Consider the following 21,284-nt stretch of genomic DNA (forward strand, 5'->3'; position numbering starts at 1 on the left):
CCTTTTCTCATTCAAAAAGGATTCTTCAAGGAAGAGGTTTTTGTATATATATATTTTGAATGTCATCACTGCCCGTTTCACTCAAAAGAGGTTCACATCCCTGTTAGAGAAAACATTAGAGCAGTACAGATGTTGAAGCCTGGAATTGTTCAGGATCTCCTTGAGGGATCTCTGCTATCTGTTGTGGCAGATTTAAAAAAATAAATAAATAAACCTTGAATTTGCTGATTGATTCCCCCCCCCTTCTTTCATTACCTGTAGCTGAACACCACCTTAAAGAGAAATATATTGTGGGCAAGTGTATATGTGATTTATTTATTTATTTTCTATCCTGCCTTTATTATTTTTATAAATAACAATGTGGGGAACATCCCTATTACTCCTTCCTCCTCCCATTTTCCCCACACAACAACCCTGTGAGGTGAGTTGGGCTTTTTTTTTTTAACCGTATGGCATAGCAGTTTGGTGTTCATGCTGCTTTTTTTTCTTGCTGGGAAATCCTTGTGAGATCCAGCAGCCAGATGTGTCGACTATTCAGCTGTGAAGTTGCACCACGAGGAGGCTAGTCCACATTGCATCGAGTTGGGCTGAGAGAGAGGGACTGGCCCAAGGTCACCCAGACAGCCTTCGTGCCTAAGGCGGGACTAGAACTCACGGACTCCTGGTTTCTAGCCCAGAACCTTAACCGCTAGACCAAACTGGCTCTCATGCCAAAAGGTTTTGAGTTGCTACAACAAAAATCGACAGATTTAGATACTGCAAAACAGCAACCCTGTGAGTTGGGCTGAGAGAGAGGGACCGGCCCAAGGTCACCCAGCCAGCTTTCATGCCTAAGGCAGGACTAGAACTCTCAGTCACCTGGTCTCTAGCCCAGCACCTTAACCACTAGATCAAACTGGCTCTTGTGAGTTGGGCTGAGAGAGAGGGACTGGCCCATATATATTGGATGAAGGCTTAAAAATCAAGGACCATAGGATGGGAAAATGAACCTCTCCATAAAGTTATTCTGCAAGCTGAAAACATTATGCACGCTGGCCAAAAATACTGCCAGGAGTCTGTGGATGGCTTGGCACAACATGCTAAGCTGTAGTTTGCTGAATTAATTGCAACTGGCTAGAATAATTCCACAAGCTGGCCAGAGTCGCTGTATTAGCATGACTTCCTCATCTATGCTTAACCACAGTTTACTGGATTAATCCAATCCAACCACATTCTCTGGCTAAAATGGAGTTGGGGACTTTGTGATTCAGGGTATCATACCAACATGGCCAGTACATTAAGCTGTAAACCTTGATTTGCAAAGAAAAGTGGCTGGGTTCCAGCAATTGCTAAGCAAATCACAGTATGGCTTCATGTGAAGTGTGAATAAGGCCTTCTCTGGAAGAGAGTAAGGACTTAAATCTGAAAACCATAAGGAACATACTGAACTATAAATGGTAAAATTGGGGATCACATGTTGGCTAAAATGAGGTTGATGGCTTGCTGAATACAGCTAATACGTGAAATAGTAGCTGAGGTTGGCCTTACAAAAAAAGACTCATTATCCTGCATCTTGTCATCCTTTTCAAGAGCAGGTTCGCCTCCGCTCTTTGCCTTCCCTGAAAAGGCGCCACGTTGGATTATTGTAAACCATGCGGGATGGGTAGTCTAATCTCAGTTGAGGCAGCGAACGAGGTAGAATGGGGTGAAGTGCTGCGTGCTTGCTATCTGAGATTTGGATCAGCTTGTCATGCAAATGGAGCTCTTATCTTCCAATGTTACTATTTACTTAATAATTCATATTGGGTTGATGGGCAAATAATTATGGGCAAATAAGATAGGGATATTTATCTACAAACATTCCCAAGCTCCACTGCCATTTCTGGCTATATCTGTCACCACTGGGCCGGGTTTGGTACAGTGCGACTGTCGGGGCTGCTCATTCACTCTGCTTTGTGTCGGCCGGCCCCTCTCGCTCACCAGCCCCATGGCGCGCTCCCCGCTGCCTTGTGCAGCCCCTCTTGCCCTCCTCTGCTCCCTCCTGATGCTGCCCTCGGCGCTGCTGCAGGTGGGGATGCCTGGGGGTATATCCCCTGTGCCCGTCACGGATGAGGGGGTGCAGAAAGCCGCCGCCTTCGCCGTGGAGCAGTACAACGAGCGCAGCCAGGACAGCACCAACTATTTCAAGCAGCTGCGCATCGTGAAGGCACAGTCCCAGGTGTGTGGCGGGGGGAGAGTTGGGTCCTTCTGGAGTAGCCAAAGGACTCGGGAGGGGGCTCTGGAAACAAGGGAGGGGCTGGAGGCAGCTGGGGGGGGGGTTCCCAGGGAGGGCTGCGACGGGTCCTGAGCGAACCGTGGGCCGAAAGGGCCCGACCGCTGCTGTTGGCACCTGGCACAGGAATAGTCCCTGCTGACTTGATTCTCTTCTTCCGAGGTTGCAACCAGTGAAGCTAAGCTTGTTTTGTGTTTTTCCTCTGTAATCACCTGAATGAGACCTTACCCATTTTTAAAATCCAGGTGGTTTCAGGCATGAAATACTATCTGACGGTGGAGATGGTGAAAACCGTGTGTGAGAAGAGCAGTGGGCCAATGGCATTCAACGATATCCAGGACTGTGGGCTCCCTCCGAGGGCTGAGCAGGAGGTAAGATGAGATGCCAAGGTCTGGTTACAGATTTGCGGTTTCATTGACGAAAGCTGCCTTGCCTGGGCTTAGCCAGCCAACTGTGTGAAGCAGATTTTAATTCTTTTCATAGGGGATTTCAGATCACCCCAAAGAAAAGGGAAGCTGAGCTGTCAGAATGACCATTATGGGTTTGGGGGTGGGACCCGAGGAGCCATTCACCCAGCACATCCTTGAAAGCTGTGTTCACATAGCATGCTAATCAGCTTAGTTTTTCATAGATCTTTTGTGACTTCCCAGCAAAGTCAGACAATTTGATTAGCTTATGGCTCAGTCTGTTGCATGAACTGGGAAAATTGGTCAATTGGGGGCCAAGGGTATTGTGCGAAGGCAGAGAATTGAGCGGCAATTTGCAGCCTCACCAAAGCCGTTGGGGCACTGGAGTTTTCAAATGACCATGCCCCCAAGGGAGCTTGGCCAAAGCAGCCATTTTATGAGAGTACCCACGATTTTACATATGCCAGAGGCCCCAAGAGCAGAGGACTTGGATCTATGTGAAGTAATGACTGCTTCCCTGAGGATTCTGACCTGGAATATTTCCTAGTGCTACTGAGAGATGGTGCTGTGAGTCCGGGTCTTTTTGCAGAGAAAAACCTGTTAGTCCCTGAGCTGTAGCTACAGTATTCCATGGGGTGAGATGGAGAAGACAGGGCTCTTCCCTCAGCCTAGAAGTGAAAGTGCTTGATTGATTGATTGATTGATTGATTGATTGATTGATTGCTGGTATTTCTATGCCCATCTACTCCAAAGTGTTATAGTATGATATTATGTTACGTGTATATTGCAGTGTTATAGTATGATATTATATTATATTATGATACAGTAGTGCTAAACAGTGGAGGTAGATAATAAAAGAAAACTAAGCATCTTCCCAAGCCAGGTTTTCACCTCTTTCCTCAAACTCAGCAGGGAGGAGACAGCCCTCGTGTTTTCCAACAAAAGGGCACCACCACTGAGAAGGCCCTGCTTCGGGGCCCCTCTGGATGGAATTTCTTCAGAGATGGGACTCTCTGCAGGGCCTTTCCTCCAGATCACACACGATGGGCAGATTCACTTCAGAGCAGGCCGTCTTGGAAATAGCTGGGCCCTGAGCCATGTAGCATGACAGGTGGTAAACAGCATCTTGAATTGCACCCAGAAGTGGATTGGCAACCAGTTCAGCTCCTGGAGAAAAGTTGTTATGTGGGTACATCTCAAGGTGCCCAACACGATATGGTCAGCTGCGTGTTGAACCAGTTTAAGCTAGTGAGTAGTCTTCAGGAGCAGCCCTGCAAGGAGTGAATGAAAGTAGTCCGCTTGTGAGGTGACGAGAGCCGAGCGACTTGATGTGGTGTCTTCTGGTCCAGGATTGGTCTCAATTGGCACACGAGATGTGGTTGTGCAAAGTGTCTCTTAGAATGGCAACCATCCGTAGTTCACCCAGGAGTTCTGAGTCCAGCAGAATGCCCAACTTGTGAGACAATTCCATCCAGAGAAGTAGGAACCCATTTATGTATGCATGTATAATTTCAATTTATGTTAGAAGGCTTTCAGGGTTCAGACAGACTGCTCCTTCAAGTATGCGTGGAATTGTTATTTTGATAATTGCAGCTGTCTCCTCTTATATGCCTGGGATCAGTGATTAGCAATAGAACCTCCTCCAATTTCTGAAGCTACAAAAAAGTGGTTACAGAGAAACTTCCCAGCTGGCCTCACCTGGCCTCAGAGGAAGTTAATTGCTGAATTCTCTCCATAGAATTATAGAGTTGGAAGGGATCTTACAGGTCATCTAGTCCAACCCTCTGTTGAGTGTGGGATCCCCTACAGTACTGCTGACAGATGGCCCTGTAGCTTATGTTTGAAGGGGGACATAATATTTCATGTGGCAGCCTGTTCCATTGGCTGACAACACAGATGGGTCCGGTTGCTAACTCTTCCCCTGTATAATAACCCCATTCCCCCTTCTGTGGCAAAATACCAATATTTTTTTGGTATAGGTACTTGAAGACTGATCTCATATCCCCCTTCAGTCTTCTCTTCTGCAGGCTAAATGGGCGCAGTTTCTGTCATTGTTACTCCTAGGGCTTGGTTTCCAGCCCTTCTCTTGAACTCACTGCAGTCTGTTGATGTCAAACCAGGGCAGAGTAGAGGGGAACAACGACTTCCCTTGATCTGGCTCTCTGCTCCTGTTGACATACCCCAGGACCGCATTTGCCTTTTTAGCAGCTGCATCACCCAGTTGGCTCATATTATCTTGTGGTTGAGAAAGACCCCCAGATCCCTTTCCCACATACTGCTGCCAAGCTAGGTCACTCTCATCCTCCACTGGTGCCTTTCGTTTTTTTCTCCCCAGATACAGGACTTCTGTTTTTTCTGTGAAAGTTCATCCTATTTGTTGCTGCCAACTCTTCCAGCCTTCTGAATTTTCTCTTTCTCTGCTAAAATATTCTAGCTTTATGCCTCTGTCAGTGGGATCATCATCCACTACACACCCTCATCTGGGTCCTTGGTCAACTATTAAGATGCACAGAGCCCAGGACTGCGCAATCTCGCCCTCGGCTCAGTTCTTCCTTCCCAACCCACATTAGTCCACGTTGAAGCACTCCCTGAGTTTGGTCTCTCAGACAGTTATGAATCCATCTAGCAGTGGTTTCAGCTGCCCAGAATGTTGCCAGGTCAAGTGAGGATACGATGAGCAACTTTGCCCAATGCTTTGCTGAGTTACACGGCTGGCTCTCACTAATGGTTGCTCAGAAATATGAAACTTAATTATCTGCTTGAGGACCTTGCCCAGCATCAAACTGACAGGCCTGTAATTTCCTGGGTAGTCCTCCTCCTCCTCCTCCTCCTCTGACAGATATTTGCTGTCATCCAGTTTTCTGGGACTGCACCAGTTCATGACATGTTTTCAAAGGTTCTCCAATCACCTTTGCTAGTTCCTTCTGTATCATAGGATCATGATTCACCTGGCGTTGAGGTGCAAATTCTTTTAAATTAGGCTTTTTTTTTACATTTAAATATTTTATTGGTAAAGTATAAAAACTTGAAGATATTGTGAAGTACAACCAAAAATTTAATATTGCTAATACAGTAAAAAAATATATACAAAATAGTAATTAAGTGAGTGACATTTGAAAAAACTAGATATATATCCGTAAAGTATTAATATAGAACTAGCTCAATCCTTTTACATATTATTAAATATAGCCATATAGACTGCATCTCCATTGCTCCATCTTCTCCATTGTTATTTAGATCCCTTGGAGTAATAAAAAAGTAGATATTCTATCAACATTAATTACAGTTTTGGATATTAATGTTACAAGCATTATGATTATTTGACTTTTTCTTCAAAAATATAACATTGGAAATGAATGAAAAAATAGAGGAAAAGCATATATCAAGGTATTTGTTTTATAATAAGGGTTTCAGTCTTACTTGATATTAAAGTCTCCATCGTGTTATTGCTTGGGTATATATATTTGTATGTATATATGTATGAATACAGATATGTGTATTTCTATACATGTTGATAAAGGAAGAATTAGTAAACAAAACAAAACAAGTTTAACAAATCTGAAATACTAAAAAAATAAAGGGAAAAAAGAATAAAAAATTGAAAGGGAAGAAAGAAACTGTTGAGTTTCTGACTTACCCCTTTTACGCAGCTGCTAGTTTGCAATTTTTTTTACCCTCCCCTTTTCTGCTAGCATTCCCTCCTGCTACTGGCACAGAGAAGGCTTTGCCTTCTGAGAGAAGATTGACTGACTGGCTATAGGTAGATTTTACCCACGATGCCCTATCTTTACCTTTATGTCTCACAGTGCATTCCTTGCTGTTGCATCCTGGAGAGGCACGGCCCACGCTTCCCCTTTTCCAGGACAACCTCCATGATTATTAGCCTCTGTCCTCAAGTACCCAGAAACCTTTCCAGAGGGCTGGGGTTGAGGATGGCAGTGGCAAGGAAGAGCACAGATGGCTCTTGTTAGAAACTCTTCCACCGTATTTGGGGCTATAGTTCCTGAAAGCTTCCACCACACCTTCTCTGTCTTGGCGGTACGACTAGACTTCATTTAAACATCCCTGCTATCCAACGGTGCAAGCGTATTTGCGGAATGGGTGGGTTGGTTCCTGCAATAAACTGGCTAATCTTTAAGGTGCCAGAAAATTAATTGGTGGTTGAACTTTCTCTTTGGTGCTCATCCCATGTGGCTCAGGGTGATGGGAATTGGGGTCTGCCCAGCCACTCTGCAAGGACTCCATATTAAGAAAGGCCAAGCCAAGCCCTTTGACTGGAGATGGTTTGAGTGAAGTTTCCCCAGCAGGTAGGTCAGTGGGGCATAAAACCATTTTCATTGGTTGCAGTGAAAGTTTACAGAGTTGATATACCCTGAATTGTCTCAGGCACTGACCGTCTGGGTTTTCCTTCTTTTTCCTTCCCTTCCAGAAACTAACCTGCAGCTTTCAAGTCTGGTCTCAACCTTGGCTGCCTAAGACAGAGTTGTTGGGCATGAGCTGCAGATAATCTGGATGGCTGGGATGGACCACACATGCTGATACCAACGCAGGCAAATGGTTCTGAGTGTGTCCAGCAGCCGAGCGACCTCCTGTGTGCAGGAGGGGCTCACAGCGAGCTTTGCTTCTTTGACACGATCCCATGTATGGCCCTCCGCAAATCATGAATGGAATGGTTCGCTTAAGCCCAAATTGGCATTTTCTGAGTTTCTGAGTTTGCTCCGTGCCACCCGAGGGGGCCTTGCCTTGCTCCTCAGTTCCACCTTCTCTTCTCTAGTCTTGTGTACTGTAACTTTCAAGACGAATCCATCTTTTGCTGATTTGGTGTCGACTGCTGCTAATAAAGCTATCATCCTTTCTGGCTTGTGTTCCTTTCTTGTCTGAATCACACCAGACTTGATGTCTTCACACCCATGGCTCGCCAACTTTGTTGTTAGGAGGCAGACGCAAGAAGGCTTCTCGCTAGGCGGGCTGTGCTTTGTCCGGCTGGTGGAAATAGGAGCCCCCCGTGTGCCTTTGCTTTGCCCCTTCTGTGCTGTGCGGTCCTCCTCGACCCGTTGCTGTCCCACCTCAGAGGAAGGGGGGCCATCGGGTATCCCCAGAAGCATCGTCAAATTGGTTGCAGTTGCAACAGCTATCAGGTGCTGAATGGGGAAGCACTTTTGGTATCTGCCAAACTCCTGGAAACTTTTGCTGTGGTTGTATGATGCGTCTTTCTTTTCAATTACCACAGTTACAATTTTTAACGTAATTGATACTACTTTTCCCCCCCATATGCTACCCTAATTAGCATGTTATTAAATAATACCCGTTGGGGATAATTAGCAGGAATCCTTCAGGGGTATACAAGTTGAACGAATGAACGAACGAACAACTTCATGCAACATGTCTGAATGTCATGTATTCCATGCCTTGCCTGGTTAGGAAAATATGGGAATTAACTAAAGTCAATGTAGCTTTTATTAGGCTGCAATCCCATTTTTTAATTAATATGGTAAGCAAATCCTCACTGCAATAAACGCGAGGGCTGGATGGCGGTTACGATGCAGAAAATTTGAATTTTTACTGCCACCTAGTGGTAGTCTTGGTAGTTTCACAGCCAAGATCTGGTAGCACTATGCGCTGTAATACTTGGGAATTCACCTTCCCCTCCATTTCTCACCCCAGCCCTTTGTCCAGCTACTCCCTTTCTGCATGAGAACAGGCCGAATGCAGCATCTGCAATCAACTTCTAATGTCCTGGTTTCTGTGCTCATTGTCTGGAACTGATACTCCTTCGTATCTACACACGCACACAGTTCAGTAATCTGCTGGGGTCATGGCCATTGTGAAAGTCTTCTTAATGCAAGTTGTGGCCATGGCACCCACACAATTGTGAGGCTTTTTGAGACTTGTGAATGCAGCTTCCTGCCATGATACCTTTATAGCCCTTGGAATGCCTCCTGAAGTTTTAACTTGCATTTATTAATGTTGATCCTCCCTCCCCACATCTTATTGCAAGTGGGAGTTGAAGTCCACACACCTTAAAGTAGCTAAGGTTGAGAAACTGCCTTATAGAATTGCAGCCTTTCAAAAGGGTTTTTTTGTTGTTGTTTGTTGTTTGCAAACCAGCAGAACGACTGGTAGTATACAACAAATGTAAATATATATAGAAATCAAGGGGTTTAGGGGAGAGGAAGACTGTTTAAAATGTATTCTTTTATTTGTGTTTGTTTGTTTGTTTGTTTGTGAAGAGTGTTCAACTAATTTTGTTAATTCATGACCCAGGAGATTTCAAGGGGCAGGATGTTCAACTATTAACCAGCTCGGAGGCAGAAGGCAGAAGTGATGATTTCAGCTTTCCACCAATTCCAGACTCACACAATTTTAAATATGGCTCTGTTGCCAGTGCTTTGAATATCGGCTAGATCTGGGGGGGGGGGGGGAAAGGAAGTAATCCAACTCGGTTTTATCATACCTTGTAAAGGATTGGGAAATTCAAAAACAGGTGGCCTGGGAAACTGCCCCGATTCTTTTCCCAAACATTTGGGACATTTTCCCAAAAATGTCCACCTTCCGGGTCTTGTCCCATCCTGAATAGAGGAAGGTGGCCTTTGAGAGAATGAGCTGCAAAGTGGCCATTTCCTCATCTTTTCCCGTGATGGGCCAAGTGTGCTGCCCAGCACGGAAAGAGGCAAATCATTTTGCCTCTAGCCCTTGTTCTGGTGGCTGAGGGATTCGTTGTGCCGAAGCATAGCCTTTTTTTGGCTCCCTCCCACATCCATGCCAGTGGGAGAGGGCAGCTCTATTGGCATCTCACCAACATCATTAGCCACCAGTTAATGCTCCCATTACATGGTGTCAGAAGTAGAATATTAGACACTAGAAAGCATCACAGATTTAAGGAATATTCCCTCCTTTTTCAAAAAAGAAGTACTTTTTTTTCCTGGCAACCAGCAGGGGTCACACACACCAAGCACAGGCATTTGATTTTTTTCAATTTAATTTTTTAAATTTTTTTCTAGAGACTGGGAACAATGGATAGGCTAGGTAGTGCTGGGATGGGCCAGTGGCTGAGAAGTGGCAAGGGGTACCGGTATGCCAACCCTGCAAGGAAGGCGCAGGCCCATAAAATGAGCAGGCCGAAGGGTGGCGAAGCCGCAGCACAGCCCATGGGGGCCCTATCTAAGAGCCACCCTGCAGGCCAGCCCAAGCTCTTCCAGGGAGCTGTGGAGCCCTGGGAAAAGGGGAGAACAAAGCGGGGGGAGACCCCAGAAAGGCCTGCGGCCCTGGCAGTGCCGGGGAAGGTGGCACCAACATTTTGTGACTGGCCATACCCACCACAGAAGCTGTTTTGTGAGAATGCCCAGCGCTTGCTCTCAACCGTGCGCATAAAATTGTTTATCCCACTATTGTGTTCTAGCAGCGGTCAGGCTGCATTTTTTTCAGGAAATTGTGCCCCCTTTTCTTAAAGCTTGGAGAAAGAAGGAATCGTAATTTAAACTTTTCTTTAAACGTACGTATATTGTCAGTCTGGAGATGGATGTGTAAAAGCTGCTGAAACTTTATTCTGATGTTTATTGAAATTACTTAATTCACCACAGATTTTGACAGGTATCTCATATTGGGCTCTTTTACACTAATTTAGATCAGAGACTAAAATATTGGCTGTTTCTTGTTCCACCCACTGGTGTCATGTATACATGGCTGCGGTGATTTTTTATTCTCCTAAACTAGATTTCCTTTGGAAAAGAAAGTAAAAATGTAAACATCACATCTAACTGTGGGCTTGAGCTATGGCAGGAAAGCAACTAGCCCAGTTGGATCTTAATGTTAATTCTGGCAGAACAAAACCACATTAATTTGACCCAGTTAAACTCCTGCTCAACTTCCTACCCCATCTCCCATGAACCTTTGCACCAGAAGAATACTGTACAGCAGTGTTTCTTAACCTTAGCCACTTTAAGGTGTGTGGACCTGGGGAATTCTGGGAGTTGAAGTCCACACATCTTAAAGTGGCAAAGGTTCCATGACATCATCATCCCCTTCCCCAGCAAGCAGCAGTAGGTGTGGCTTGTTCACAGCAGCCAATCACTGCTTAGGAGGTGTAATTCTGTACAGGTAGTCCTTACTTAACAACCCTTTGTTTAGTGACGGTTCAGATTTATGACAGTGCTGAAAAAAACGACTTACAACCATTTTTCACACTTATGGCTGTTGCAGTGTCCCCACAGTCACATGATCACGATTTGGGCACTTGGCAATTGGTTCACATTTATGACCTATGTGCCCTATGGTTATGTGATCGCCATTTTCAACCTTCCTGGCTGGCTTCTGGCAAGCAAAATAAATGGGGAACCACATGATTCGCTTAACGACCACATGGTTCACTTAATGCCCATGATGATTTGCTTAACCACCACCACAAAAAAGGTCATAAAATTGGGTCAGATTCACTTAGTGACTGCTTCACTTAGCAACCAAAATTCCAATTGTGGTTGTCAAGCGAAGAGTACCTGTATAGTACTGCAGTGGATCATACTGCTTTTTCAGCCATTCCTTCTCTCCAGCTCTTTTTCTTGGAGGACTAGAAGGGCGAAAAGGATTGATTGACTGAGTTTAAATGTTCCCACCACATGACTAACTGGGGGGAGTTTAACCTCCTGCATGGCTGGGTCTGCATGGGTCTAAATTTAAGCCCTCGATTGTTGGTGTCCCACAATGTATCAACCCCACTGGACCACTGGGGTTAAGGGCCAGCAGATGCTGTCCAATCCGAGGTGCAGAATCTGATGCTGCTGACTGTAGGGTTCAGTTGGGCCTCTTCTGCAGTGGCAACGGGGGGAAAAGAAACGGAGGCTTGCAAGAGCGGAGGGGAGGCGCAGCTGGTCAGTCACCTGGCAGAGCTTTTGCAATTTGATTTTATTCTCCTATTTCAGAACAGGGGGGAAAGAGAGGTCTACCGGAGATTCTAGCGTGAGGTGGCACGGCAGTAGTTTCAGGCATCTCCTTTCCGTGGAAGTTTTCTGGCTTGCAGCATCTAATTCAGGTCTGCATCTTCATCACCAAACAGTCCTATTTCAGCCACTCTTATGGTTTGCAGTTATGGCCCACGACAGCTTCCCTGTCTAGAGCTCTTTCATCTAGAACCACTTCAAACATGCAGTCAAGTTGCTGAAAGTAGGGAGGGAGGGGTGGGGGGGGAGAAAACCAAGGAACAAGTTAGGAAGTCTGGGGTGCTGTAAAGGTTTGCCAGGAATGAACCGTCACACTACCCAGTATTGTTGCAGCTTTCCGCACCTCCTGAGAAACGGCTCTGAATCTTCAAAGGGTCAGGGGACTTACGTAGAGTAAGTGCCGCCCTCGCCCAGGAACCCAGTGTTTTTGCTCTGGGGGGCACCTAGACCCAGCCAACGTCCTACCAGAAAGAAAAGTCACCGTGACTTTGGGAAACGGGGTTCGTGTGCTTGTGGGGGAGCAGTCCAGGCTGCTCATGGGGTTGTACGCTTTTATTGTCTCTGTATTTTGTAAGCTGCCCAGAATCTACTGGAGTGGGCAGCTATAATAAATGTAAAATCATCATCACCATCATCATCATCACCATCATCATCTCATTGCTGTTCAGGGGTGTCCACAGGATATGGTCAAAAACGTCAAGATGGTCAGGAGGGGCATGGAGTCCAGACTGTGGGAAGCAATGATCCTGCTCGATTCTGCCTTGTAAGGCCTCACTTGGAGTACAGGTAGTCCTTGATCAATGGCAGCAATTGGGACCGGGAACTCCGTCGCTAAGTGATATGTTCGTAAAACGCAACATCACGTGGCCACCCCGACTTACAACGGCAGTTCTGGAAGTTCCAGTTGCTGTCGTTAGGCAAATCCCATGCGATCGTTAGGCATGACGTCACGTCATCACCATTTGCGACCTCCTGCCAGCTTCCCCGTTGACTTTGCTTGTCGGAAGCTGGCATGAAGGTCACAAATGGCAATCACATGACAACCACAAGGTCACAAATGGCAGTCACATGACTGCAGGATGCTGTGACCCTCATAATTATGAGATGGTTGCCAAGCACCCGAATCACGATCACATGACTGCGGGGACACTACAACGGCTGCACCTCAGAGGACCAGATGTAAGTCTCCTCGTTCAGCGCCTTTGTAACTTCAAACAGTTGCTGAGTGAATGGTCATTAACCGAGGGTTACCTGTGCTGCATTCAGCTCTGCACACCCCGATTTAAAAAGGACATTGATAAAGGGGAGCAAGTCCATAGCAGGGCTACCAAGATGGTGAAGAGGCTGGAAGCCAAGCCTACAGGAATGGTGAAGAGACCTAGGCATGCTCAGCTTACGAAGGGAAGATGGTCAGGGGAGGTGAAAACTGTCTTCAGATAGCTAAAGGGCCGTCACGTTATTGAGGGTTCAGACTTCTCGCTTGCTCCAGAGGGGAAGACTAGAACAAGATGAAACTTCAAGGATGTAGATACAAGCAGTCCTTGTTTAACGTCCACTCGTTCAGCAACCATTTGAAGTTACAATGGCACTGAACAGGGGGTACTTGCAACTGGTCCTCATAGTTGCAGCTGTTGCGGCGTCTCCGCAGTCACGTGATTGCGATTTGGGCGCTTGGCAACCAGCTTGCAGTTACGACAGTCCCAGCATCCCAAGGTCACATGATCGCCATCGGCAGCCTCACCAGTCGGCTTCCAACAAGCAAAGCCAGCGGGGAAGGCAGCAGGAGGTTGCCAATGGCGATCACGCGACGGCAGGATTTGCTTAACGGCAGCAACCGGGACTGCCGGAACTGCTGTCATAAGCGGCGTGGTCACATGACGTTGCACCTTACGACTGCATCGCTTAACGGTGGAGTCCCTGGTCCCAGTTACCGTGTGTAAGCACGGCCTACCTGTACAGATCAGAGATTAGGAAGAACTTCTTGACAATCAGAGCTGTCAATCAGCGGAAGATGGCTTCTTCTCCCGCGCTGGCGGTTTTCAAACATAGGCTGGATAGTCGTCAACTGGGGTTGGCATAGTGAATCCTGCAACATGCAGGAGGTTGGACTCGGGGGCCTCTTAAGTCCCTTCCGGCGGTGATTCTACGGTGGTCACGATAGCGCAATCACAACTCAGAGCTTCGACTGCACTGTCACAAACCCCATCTTGACGTTTTTGACCATACCCTGTGGACCTGCCTATTGCTATGGCACATAATCTTTGGACGTTTCATTTCACGAGGCCAGCAGGCTCTTTTCCCCGGCATAGTACAAGCAGGATGGGGAAGGAGTGGCACGTATTTCCTATGGGGGAAAGATGAAAAGGAAAGATGAACAAGAGTCGTGGCTGACAATGGGTTGACTGTATCATAAGGTCTTGACTTACAAGCATTCATTCAGCAATTCGAAGTTACGATGGCACTGGAAAAAGTGACTTACAACCGATCCTCACACTTAACAACTCGACACTCGACACTCAACAACAACGTGATCAAAATTCAGGCGCTTGGCAACTGGCATGTACTTACGATGGTTGCAGCGTCCTGGGGTCATGTGGTCACCATTTGCAACCTTCCCAGCCGGCAAAGCAGTCAATGGGGGAAGCTGTATTTGCTTAATGACTACATGATTCACTTAACAACCACAGTGATTCACTTAATGACCACAGCAAAAGTGGTCGTAAAATCAGGCACAACACACTGAATGACCACCTCACTTAGTGATGGAAGTTCCGGTCCCAATTTGTCATGATCGCCGTTGCGATGTTTGCGACATCGCAACGGCTCGCATGACAATACAGGGATATGGGTCCTGAGCTGATAAGGCAAGGGCAATAGAAAAACACAAAAAGAAGTAAGGGGTTTAAGGGAACTATGTAACGACCGAGTCCGGCAGCCCAGGAAGCAACAATAAAAGGAAACTGACATGAAATTGAATAACAACCGAACAGGCGAGGTTCGGAAGGGCCCGCCCGGGCTTTCGAGGAATTAGAAGCCTGATCGCCCGGCAATGCATCATCACCACACAGGAAGGCGATCGAGGCGATGCCCGGGGCGCAGGGGGCTGGATGACCTCTCACCTGGCAAGGACGAACTGTTGGGACTCGTGGGGCGCACCTGGGGTAAGGTGGGGTGGAGCGCTGACTGGCGCGGGCTATTTAAATCCCGTTCCGGCACGCTCCCCTCACTCTCAGCTTTCTAAGGGCGTGGAGTCTATTCCCAAATAAAACCAGAACCTAAAGTCTACTCTAGCGTCTGTGTTTTTATTGGGTCTCAGGCAGAGCCTGACACAATTGTGGTTGTAGGTTGAGGACTACCTGTATTTTGGCTGCAGTTTCAGATGGATAAAGAAACCATTTCTCAATGCAAAATATTGAAAAGTAATGTTGGTCTTGGGGAACCCCCAGGGGTCTCGGACCACGCTTCAAGAAACACTGCTGTAGGTAAAGAAAAAGGTAGCATGAGTGAGTACCAAGCTACAGAGAGCTCAGCCTCCAGAAAATAGGTTTATTCAGAAGCCAGGTTAGGCATGTGTGTGAACCTGGTCAATATGCAGTGGAGCGTGTGGCTGGAAGGGGAGAGTCCTAAGAACACTCGGCTGGGTTTTCCCCGGTTGGGGTTCCCAAGCAGCCCAATGAAAGACCAAACTCTCCTTTTCACCTCCTGCTTGGAGCGAGGGAGTGGCCCGCAGTATTTTGGGAGTGGATGGTGGTCTTCTTCAAAGTAAGGGAATTGCATTATGTCAAAAGGTTTGTGATGTTCCACATCTTCTTTGGTGCAGTTGGTTTTTTCCAGAGACAGCTGAAGGTTCACCATGGGTCCAACTGCTTTCTAGAAAAACAGTCATGGTTGTTTCAACTGTGACATGCTCCCCAACGGGCAAGGTCATCTGCAGGGAGGGAGGTCAAACAGGTCAAGATGGCACCCACAAGTGTGCCATCCTGGCCACCCTCTTGACCTCTTTGACCACTCCCTTCCAAGCATGAAATTAAAGAAAGCATCTTTCAGCACATGGAAAGTGCTTTTCTATCCCCATTAAGAAATCATGGGAAAACAGGTGAAATAACATCCATGCAGAAATTTAACACTCTTTTTCAGAAATTAAAATTATATAACTTGCTAGCCTTGGCTAAAATGGGGTTGGGGAGATTGGGGTTCAGAGAAATGTGAGAATTCACCCTTTGTCTTTGCATGTTGGGTGAGCCTGGAATCATTATAAACCATCATGGGGCACACTGGTAGCATTACAATAAAGTAGAATTAGATCATCTGGTTGCAATTTCTATCTGGTTTACCCCACAAGGCCAACGTCAGTGTTGCAAGTCTCAAAGTACAATTCTCAACCCTTTCTCCTTTGCAGCCCAAGAAGCTAGGGAGGGTCCCTTCTGAGCCTCCTGCCCTGCCCACTATCCAGCTGCGGGCTATGCTCCCTCTTATCCGACCGTTGTCTTGGCTGCATCTCTTGGCCCTGTCTCCCAAGGTCTTTTACACATGCCATTACAGGGTTGTTGTTGAGGGGAAGGCAGGCAGGGGTGCAACGCACACCACCTCGAGCTTCTGAAGGAGAGGTGGGAAAACAGAAACCCACAAAATAAATGAAGTACAGTATGTATTGGAAGCGATGCAGTAGGGGGACAGCCATGACAATGTTCCCCAACTGGTTGGGTTGGATTGCAAGTTCTCTAATTCTGCAACCAACAAGGCTGGGAATTATGGGAGTTACTGTCCAGCCTACCTGCAGAGCGAGAGGGTGCAAAAAAGCTAAATGGACCAGTGGCTAAAATCCTCATTGGAATAATAAACAGATCAAGGGCATCACAGTGGCTTGAAGGTGCTCCTTACCTTGACCGTCATTGTCATGAGCACTGATGGCGAGCAGGAGGGGGCCCCTCTCCAGGGGGGAAAACACACGTGTAGTACTGAGGAATTAAGCAGCCATTCAAAGAGACACAGATCAGACCCGCCTTGACTTTTGGAGTTTGTCTGTCTGGGTTTTTCCCACGCTTCTTCAGTTTGTTAGGATTTTCTGTCTTATGTAGCAGTAATAAACACTAGAGACCTATTCCTTGTCTCAGGGTGATTCCTGACTGTTAGGACAGTCATAGTTGTGTCCCCCACCAGTGTGGACAATGTGGGATCTTCCTGCTTATTATAATATTGCAAGGCTAAGTCAGTGAAGGTGCGTATTTGATCGTTCCCCTTTTCCCGCAAGGAAGCGATTCGTTGCCTGGTGATGATTTCAAGGTCTTCTTTCAGCATCTCCTCATTGACCAGTTTCTCTTCCACTAACCCTGGGGCCAAAAGATTTTGGGCAAAACCTCCCACCAGTAAGAACCACCCAAAGACCAGCTGCCAGGGAACTCCCATGGTGGCAAAGGCAACACCACAACAACTGTACATGAATGGGCGGGCTGTGGGGGGAACTGGCTGATATAGATGTAGGGAAGTCCCATCCCAGGTGGCTCCACCCCCAAGGTAAGACAGCCCCACCTCCCTTGAGACTCAAGGAAAAATGGTTGTTTGGTCAAGCCAGGTCAGACTGGGGCAGTATAATACCCCTCCCTAAAACAGTGTTTCTCAGCCTTGGCCACTTTAAGACGGGTGGACTTTCCTGGCTGGGGAATTCTGGGAGTTGAAGTCCACCTGTCTTAAATGGCCAAGGTTGAGAAACACTGCCCTAAAGAAGGCTTTGTTAGCCCAGAAACCCTGTTTCCTTGGACTGTAATGTGCCTGGGGTGTACCTTCCCATCTAATGCATGGAAATTAACGCAATAATTCATCTCTTTGGGCAGGATGTCCTGGAACTGGCCTCTGAAACTGGATTCTTGCATTTTTCCCACTGGCGTCCAGCCGACGTCCAGGTCTATTCATTCAGCACACGGGGGAGGGCCTTCACCTAAACTCATCAAACTGGTTTAGGGTTTTTAGATTCCACCAAAGGAATCATCCTAGACAGTGTTTTTTCCTTTAAATGTGGCTTTCTGGCATTCTGGATGCATTTTTTAAAAATGGTGATGCATCTGGTCCTTTCTATCTCAAGTCATATCACCTCCCTCCCCACCCACCTAAATTCTCTAACAGAGGTGCATTGACCTCACCCATCAAAGAAACCCTCTGCTGTTTTGTTTTTCTGGCTGAAAAGACCACAAAGGGAAATTAAGTTCAGAATTTTTTCTAACCCCACCAGGAGACTAAAAGGGTGGAAAGGGATTAAAAGATTAGATTTTGGAGAAAAATAAGTGCTGGAACAGACATCCTAAGCAGGGTTCTATCACACCTGAAAGACAATCAGCCTTTTGGAGGATAATCCAATGTTTTTCCAGGTCACTGGAGATTTTTCTTGGCCTGTGGGATGTTTAGGCATTGGGCATCTGTGATGGCTTAAAAATTGCTCTTTGCCAAGTAAAGCCCAGGTGAATTGAGGCTTTCAGAAGTGAAGCCACTTGTTAATTGTTCAAAAGCATCTTTCAAGAAAGGGCTGGTGTCACTGATGCAATCGCACCTGGAGAGTTTGAGTTTGATTATAATCTTTATCATTTTTGGGTCCTTTTTAAAAAAACCAACAAATGTTCTATAGGTGCTTCCTACTTCTGGCCCCTTTGAAGTTGACTTCAAAGTATTCCTGCCAGAGCTGGCCATGAACAGCCCAGGAATGGCTGTGTCCTGTTGCCAGAAATGGTAATATTCTGTCCAGAAAAAGGGTAGGAATCTGACTGACCCCCAAATCAGGTTTGGCAAAAAGTTCAAAGGTGAGGAGATGCAGAAAAGCGTGGCAAAGAAAACTGATCAAGAGATCAGAGGGGGTACAGAGAATTTTTGGAGGACTCCAGAAATGTGACTGGGGATCTCTCAGTGGCAAAATGCCTTCTTTACATGTAGAAGATCCTTCCTTCCTTCCTTCCTTCCTGTTTTCTTCTACCTAATTCCTTCCTTCCTTCCTTCCTTCCTTCCTTCCTTCCTTCCTTCCTTCCTTCCTTCCTTCCTTCCTTCCTTCCTTCCTATTTTCTTCTACCTAATTCCTTACTTCCTTTTCTTCTCCTTCCTTCCTTCCTTCCTTCCTTCCTTCCTTCCTTCCTATTTTCTTCTACCTAATTCCTTCCTTCCTTTTCTTCTCCTTCCTTCCTTCCTTCCTTCCTTCCTTCCTTCCTTCCTTCCTTCCTTCCTTCCTTCCTTCCACTTGTATAGCCACGCATCTCATGCAGGTGACTCAAAGCAGTATACAAGGATTAAAAACACACACAAAAAACCCTGCAACATACAACCCCTGGCACCCAAGGATAACAATAACCCCCCTTTAAAAAAAAAAGGCACATCAACAACACAACAGCACTGCTCATCGAACACCCTGGCTCAACCCCCCCAGGAAACCACCAAGTCTTTAGTGCAGGTCTAAGAGCATCAGGGCCATCCAAATCTTGGAGAGGGTGGGGTGATGCTATTCCACAGATCAAGGATCTCATTCAACAAGACCAGCTTTTTAATGTCCATAGCAGTTGCAATATCCTGGGTTAGGATTCAGTTTAAGGTGAGAGTTAGGCCCTCACTCCTTGGGCATGAGAATGTTCTCACTTTGCAGACCTCTTTGGTTTATGCTGCTGCTCTTTACGGGTGATCCTTGGAAAGTTTGTGGGGGGCTTGATTTAAGTCTTGGTCATGTTATCTTCAGGCACTGCCTTGTCTGCCTCCTGGCTAACTTTTTTGTGAACAACGCATGCGCCTTTTAAGATTTTCTTCAGAGGCTGCCTAGAACCATCCTGGTGCATCTTGGTGACACTTTCTTCCATGACTCCTGTCTGAACGTTGGTGTTCAATATTCATTTTCTTTTGTCTTCTTTTCCCCAGACTAAGTCGTAGCTCAGACATGAGTTTCATGGAGGTAACAGAAATTCTTTGACATAAAGCTTTGCAGACCCACCTGCTTCCTGGAAGACAAAGCATTGCAGAGAAGCCCGGAAATATATTTTCTGCTCATTTCATGGTGTTATAATCCTATAGCTTCTTTTCTCCTAGAAAAGGGGAAAGTGGGACATTCAATGGCAGCTTGGAAAAGTTCTCAACTTTTCCAGCTGGAAACGATCAGGAGACCTGAAAAGTTTCTTGACTGAAGAGGGGGGATAAAAGAAATTGCTCAACGGTTGACCCTGAAGTCGGAAGAGGGAGCCAGGTGTGATTAAGTGCTGGATTTGGATCGTTCCGCTTTGCAACTGACTCAGCCCGGTCTACCTCACACTTAAAATAAGTACTAGAGATGAAGAAGAAGGCCCCTGTATGATGCCTTGACCTCTCTGCAAGGTCTCACCGGAATAACAAGGGAAAGAATTGCCCCTGCGCCGGGGCAACAGGATGGACTTAAGTCTTTCCTTTCAGGTCGTGCCAATGGGCGGACACAACTTGAAGGAGGCGGAGTCTTCCAACTGGTGGGCAGAGCCAGCCAAGGGCAGGGCTTCCTCAGAACTATATCAGCATTCATCCTCCAGCCAGCTTGGGTTTGTTCAGCATCTCCTAGCCACAATGAGAATGTCCTGGGTGGGTTTCCAGCTGCTCCTCAGCTGCACTTTGCTCCTGGGGCTGGCAGCGTTTGGGGTAGAAGGGAAATGTTGTAAGCGAGGGGAGCCTTCTGCAGAAGAGGAGTGTTGCAGAAAGAGGCATCCCTGTGTGGAAGACGAGTGTTGCAAAAAGAGGCATCCCTGTGTGGAAGACGAGTGTTGCAGAAAGAGGCATCCCTGTGTGGAAGACGAGTGTTGCAGAAAGAGGCATCCCTGTGTGGAAGACGAGTGTTGCAAAAAGAGGCATCCCTGTGTGGAAGAGTCGGAAGAATCAGAAGAGTCGGAAGACTTGAAAGAGGCGAAAGAACTGAAAGAGGCAGAGCAAGTGGAACAAGCAGAAGAGTCGGCAGAGGCAAAATGGGAAAAGGAAATGGCAAGAATGCAGCAAAAGGGGATAGCGATTCTTGCTGCTCAGAGCCCTGAAGTTGTGCCCCACTATTTGAAAGAAAAAGCAATTCACCACTACAACCATCTAAACTCCGGGCCCCTCTACAAACATCTGGAGGGCAGTCAGTTCGAAATCAAGGTGAGAAAATCCAGCTGACAGGCAAAGACCTCATAATTTATGTTATTATGAAGTGTTACTCTATTGTACCAATTATAACCCATTTCCAATGGCTGGAAGAAAAGAATATCGGCGTTGGGGCGGGAGGCGCAACCCAGCTCCACCATCTCTGCTTCCCAGCCACCTTTCCCAACCGGGCGCCCTCCAGGAAAGTGGGGCTATGACCCCTGTTACCCCCACCCAAGGCCCCTCGTATCTGGAGGGGGCTAGTTGGTGGACGCCTGGCCGTTGCGCCAACCTGCTGTTTTCCAGGCCTCTTCAATTTCAACTGACACAAAAGGAAGAGAATTGGTGGCACTGGGGGGTGGCTTAGGAACACGGGACTCAGCTTCCCTGCATGTTGAGGAGATACTTTTTCAGTTAAAGAAGTGACAAGTGGAAACGATATGAGTTTGCAGAATGGGGTGGGTTTAATGGTCAAAATACCCAACTAGAATTGGGGTGGCCCGGGTTCAAGCCCCCCCTTCATTGGCTAGTTCATACCCTACGACTTTTACCAGGTCAAGGAAAAAAAATAGCTGCCTTTGCACAGCTTGGTTAGTT

The 21,284-nt window shown here is 46.8% G+C and overlaps 2 protein-coding genes across 2 annotated transcripts in view; one reads left to right on the forward strand and one right to left on the reverse strand.

The window, feature by feature from the left end:
* LOC134506888 (pre-mRNA-processing factor 39-like) overlaps positions 1-21,284 on the reverse strand; it is a 214,360-nt gene that overhangs the window by 22,385 nt on the left and 170,691 nt on the right. The window lies entirely within an intron of this gene.
* Positions 1,944-7,514, forward strand: LOC134506652 (cystatin-like). Its single transcript, XM_063316911.1, has 3 exons — positions 1,944-2,197; positions 2,497-2,622; positions 7,088-7,514. The coding sequence occupies exons 1-3, from the start codon at positions 1,967-1,969 to the stop codon at positions 7,163-7,165; spliced, it is 435 nt and encodes a 144-aa protein (XP_063172981.1). The 5' UTR covers positions 1,944-1,966; the 3' UTR covers positions 7,166-7,514.

The sequence above is a fragment of the Candoia aspera genome, chromosome 17 (assembly GCF_035149785.1).
Source record: "Candoia aspera isolate rCanAsp1 chromosome 17, rCanAsp1.hap2, whole genome shotgun sequence".
In the NCBI taxonomy this organism is placed as follows: Eukaryota; Metazoa; Chordata; class Lepidosauria; order Squamata; family Boidae; genus Candoia; species Candoia aspera.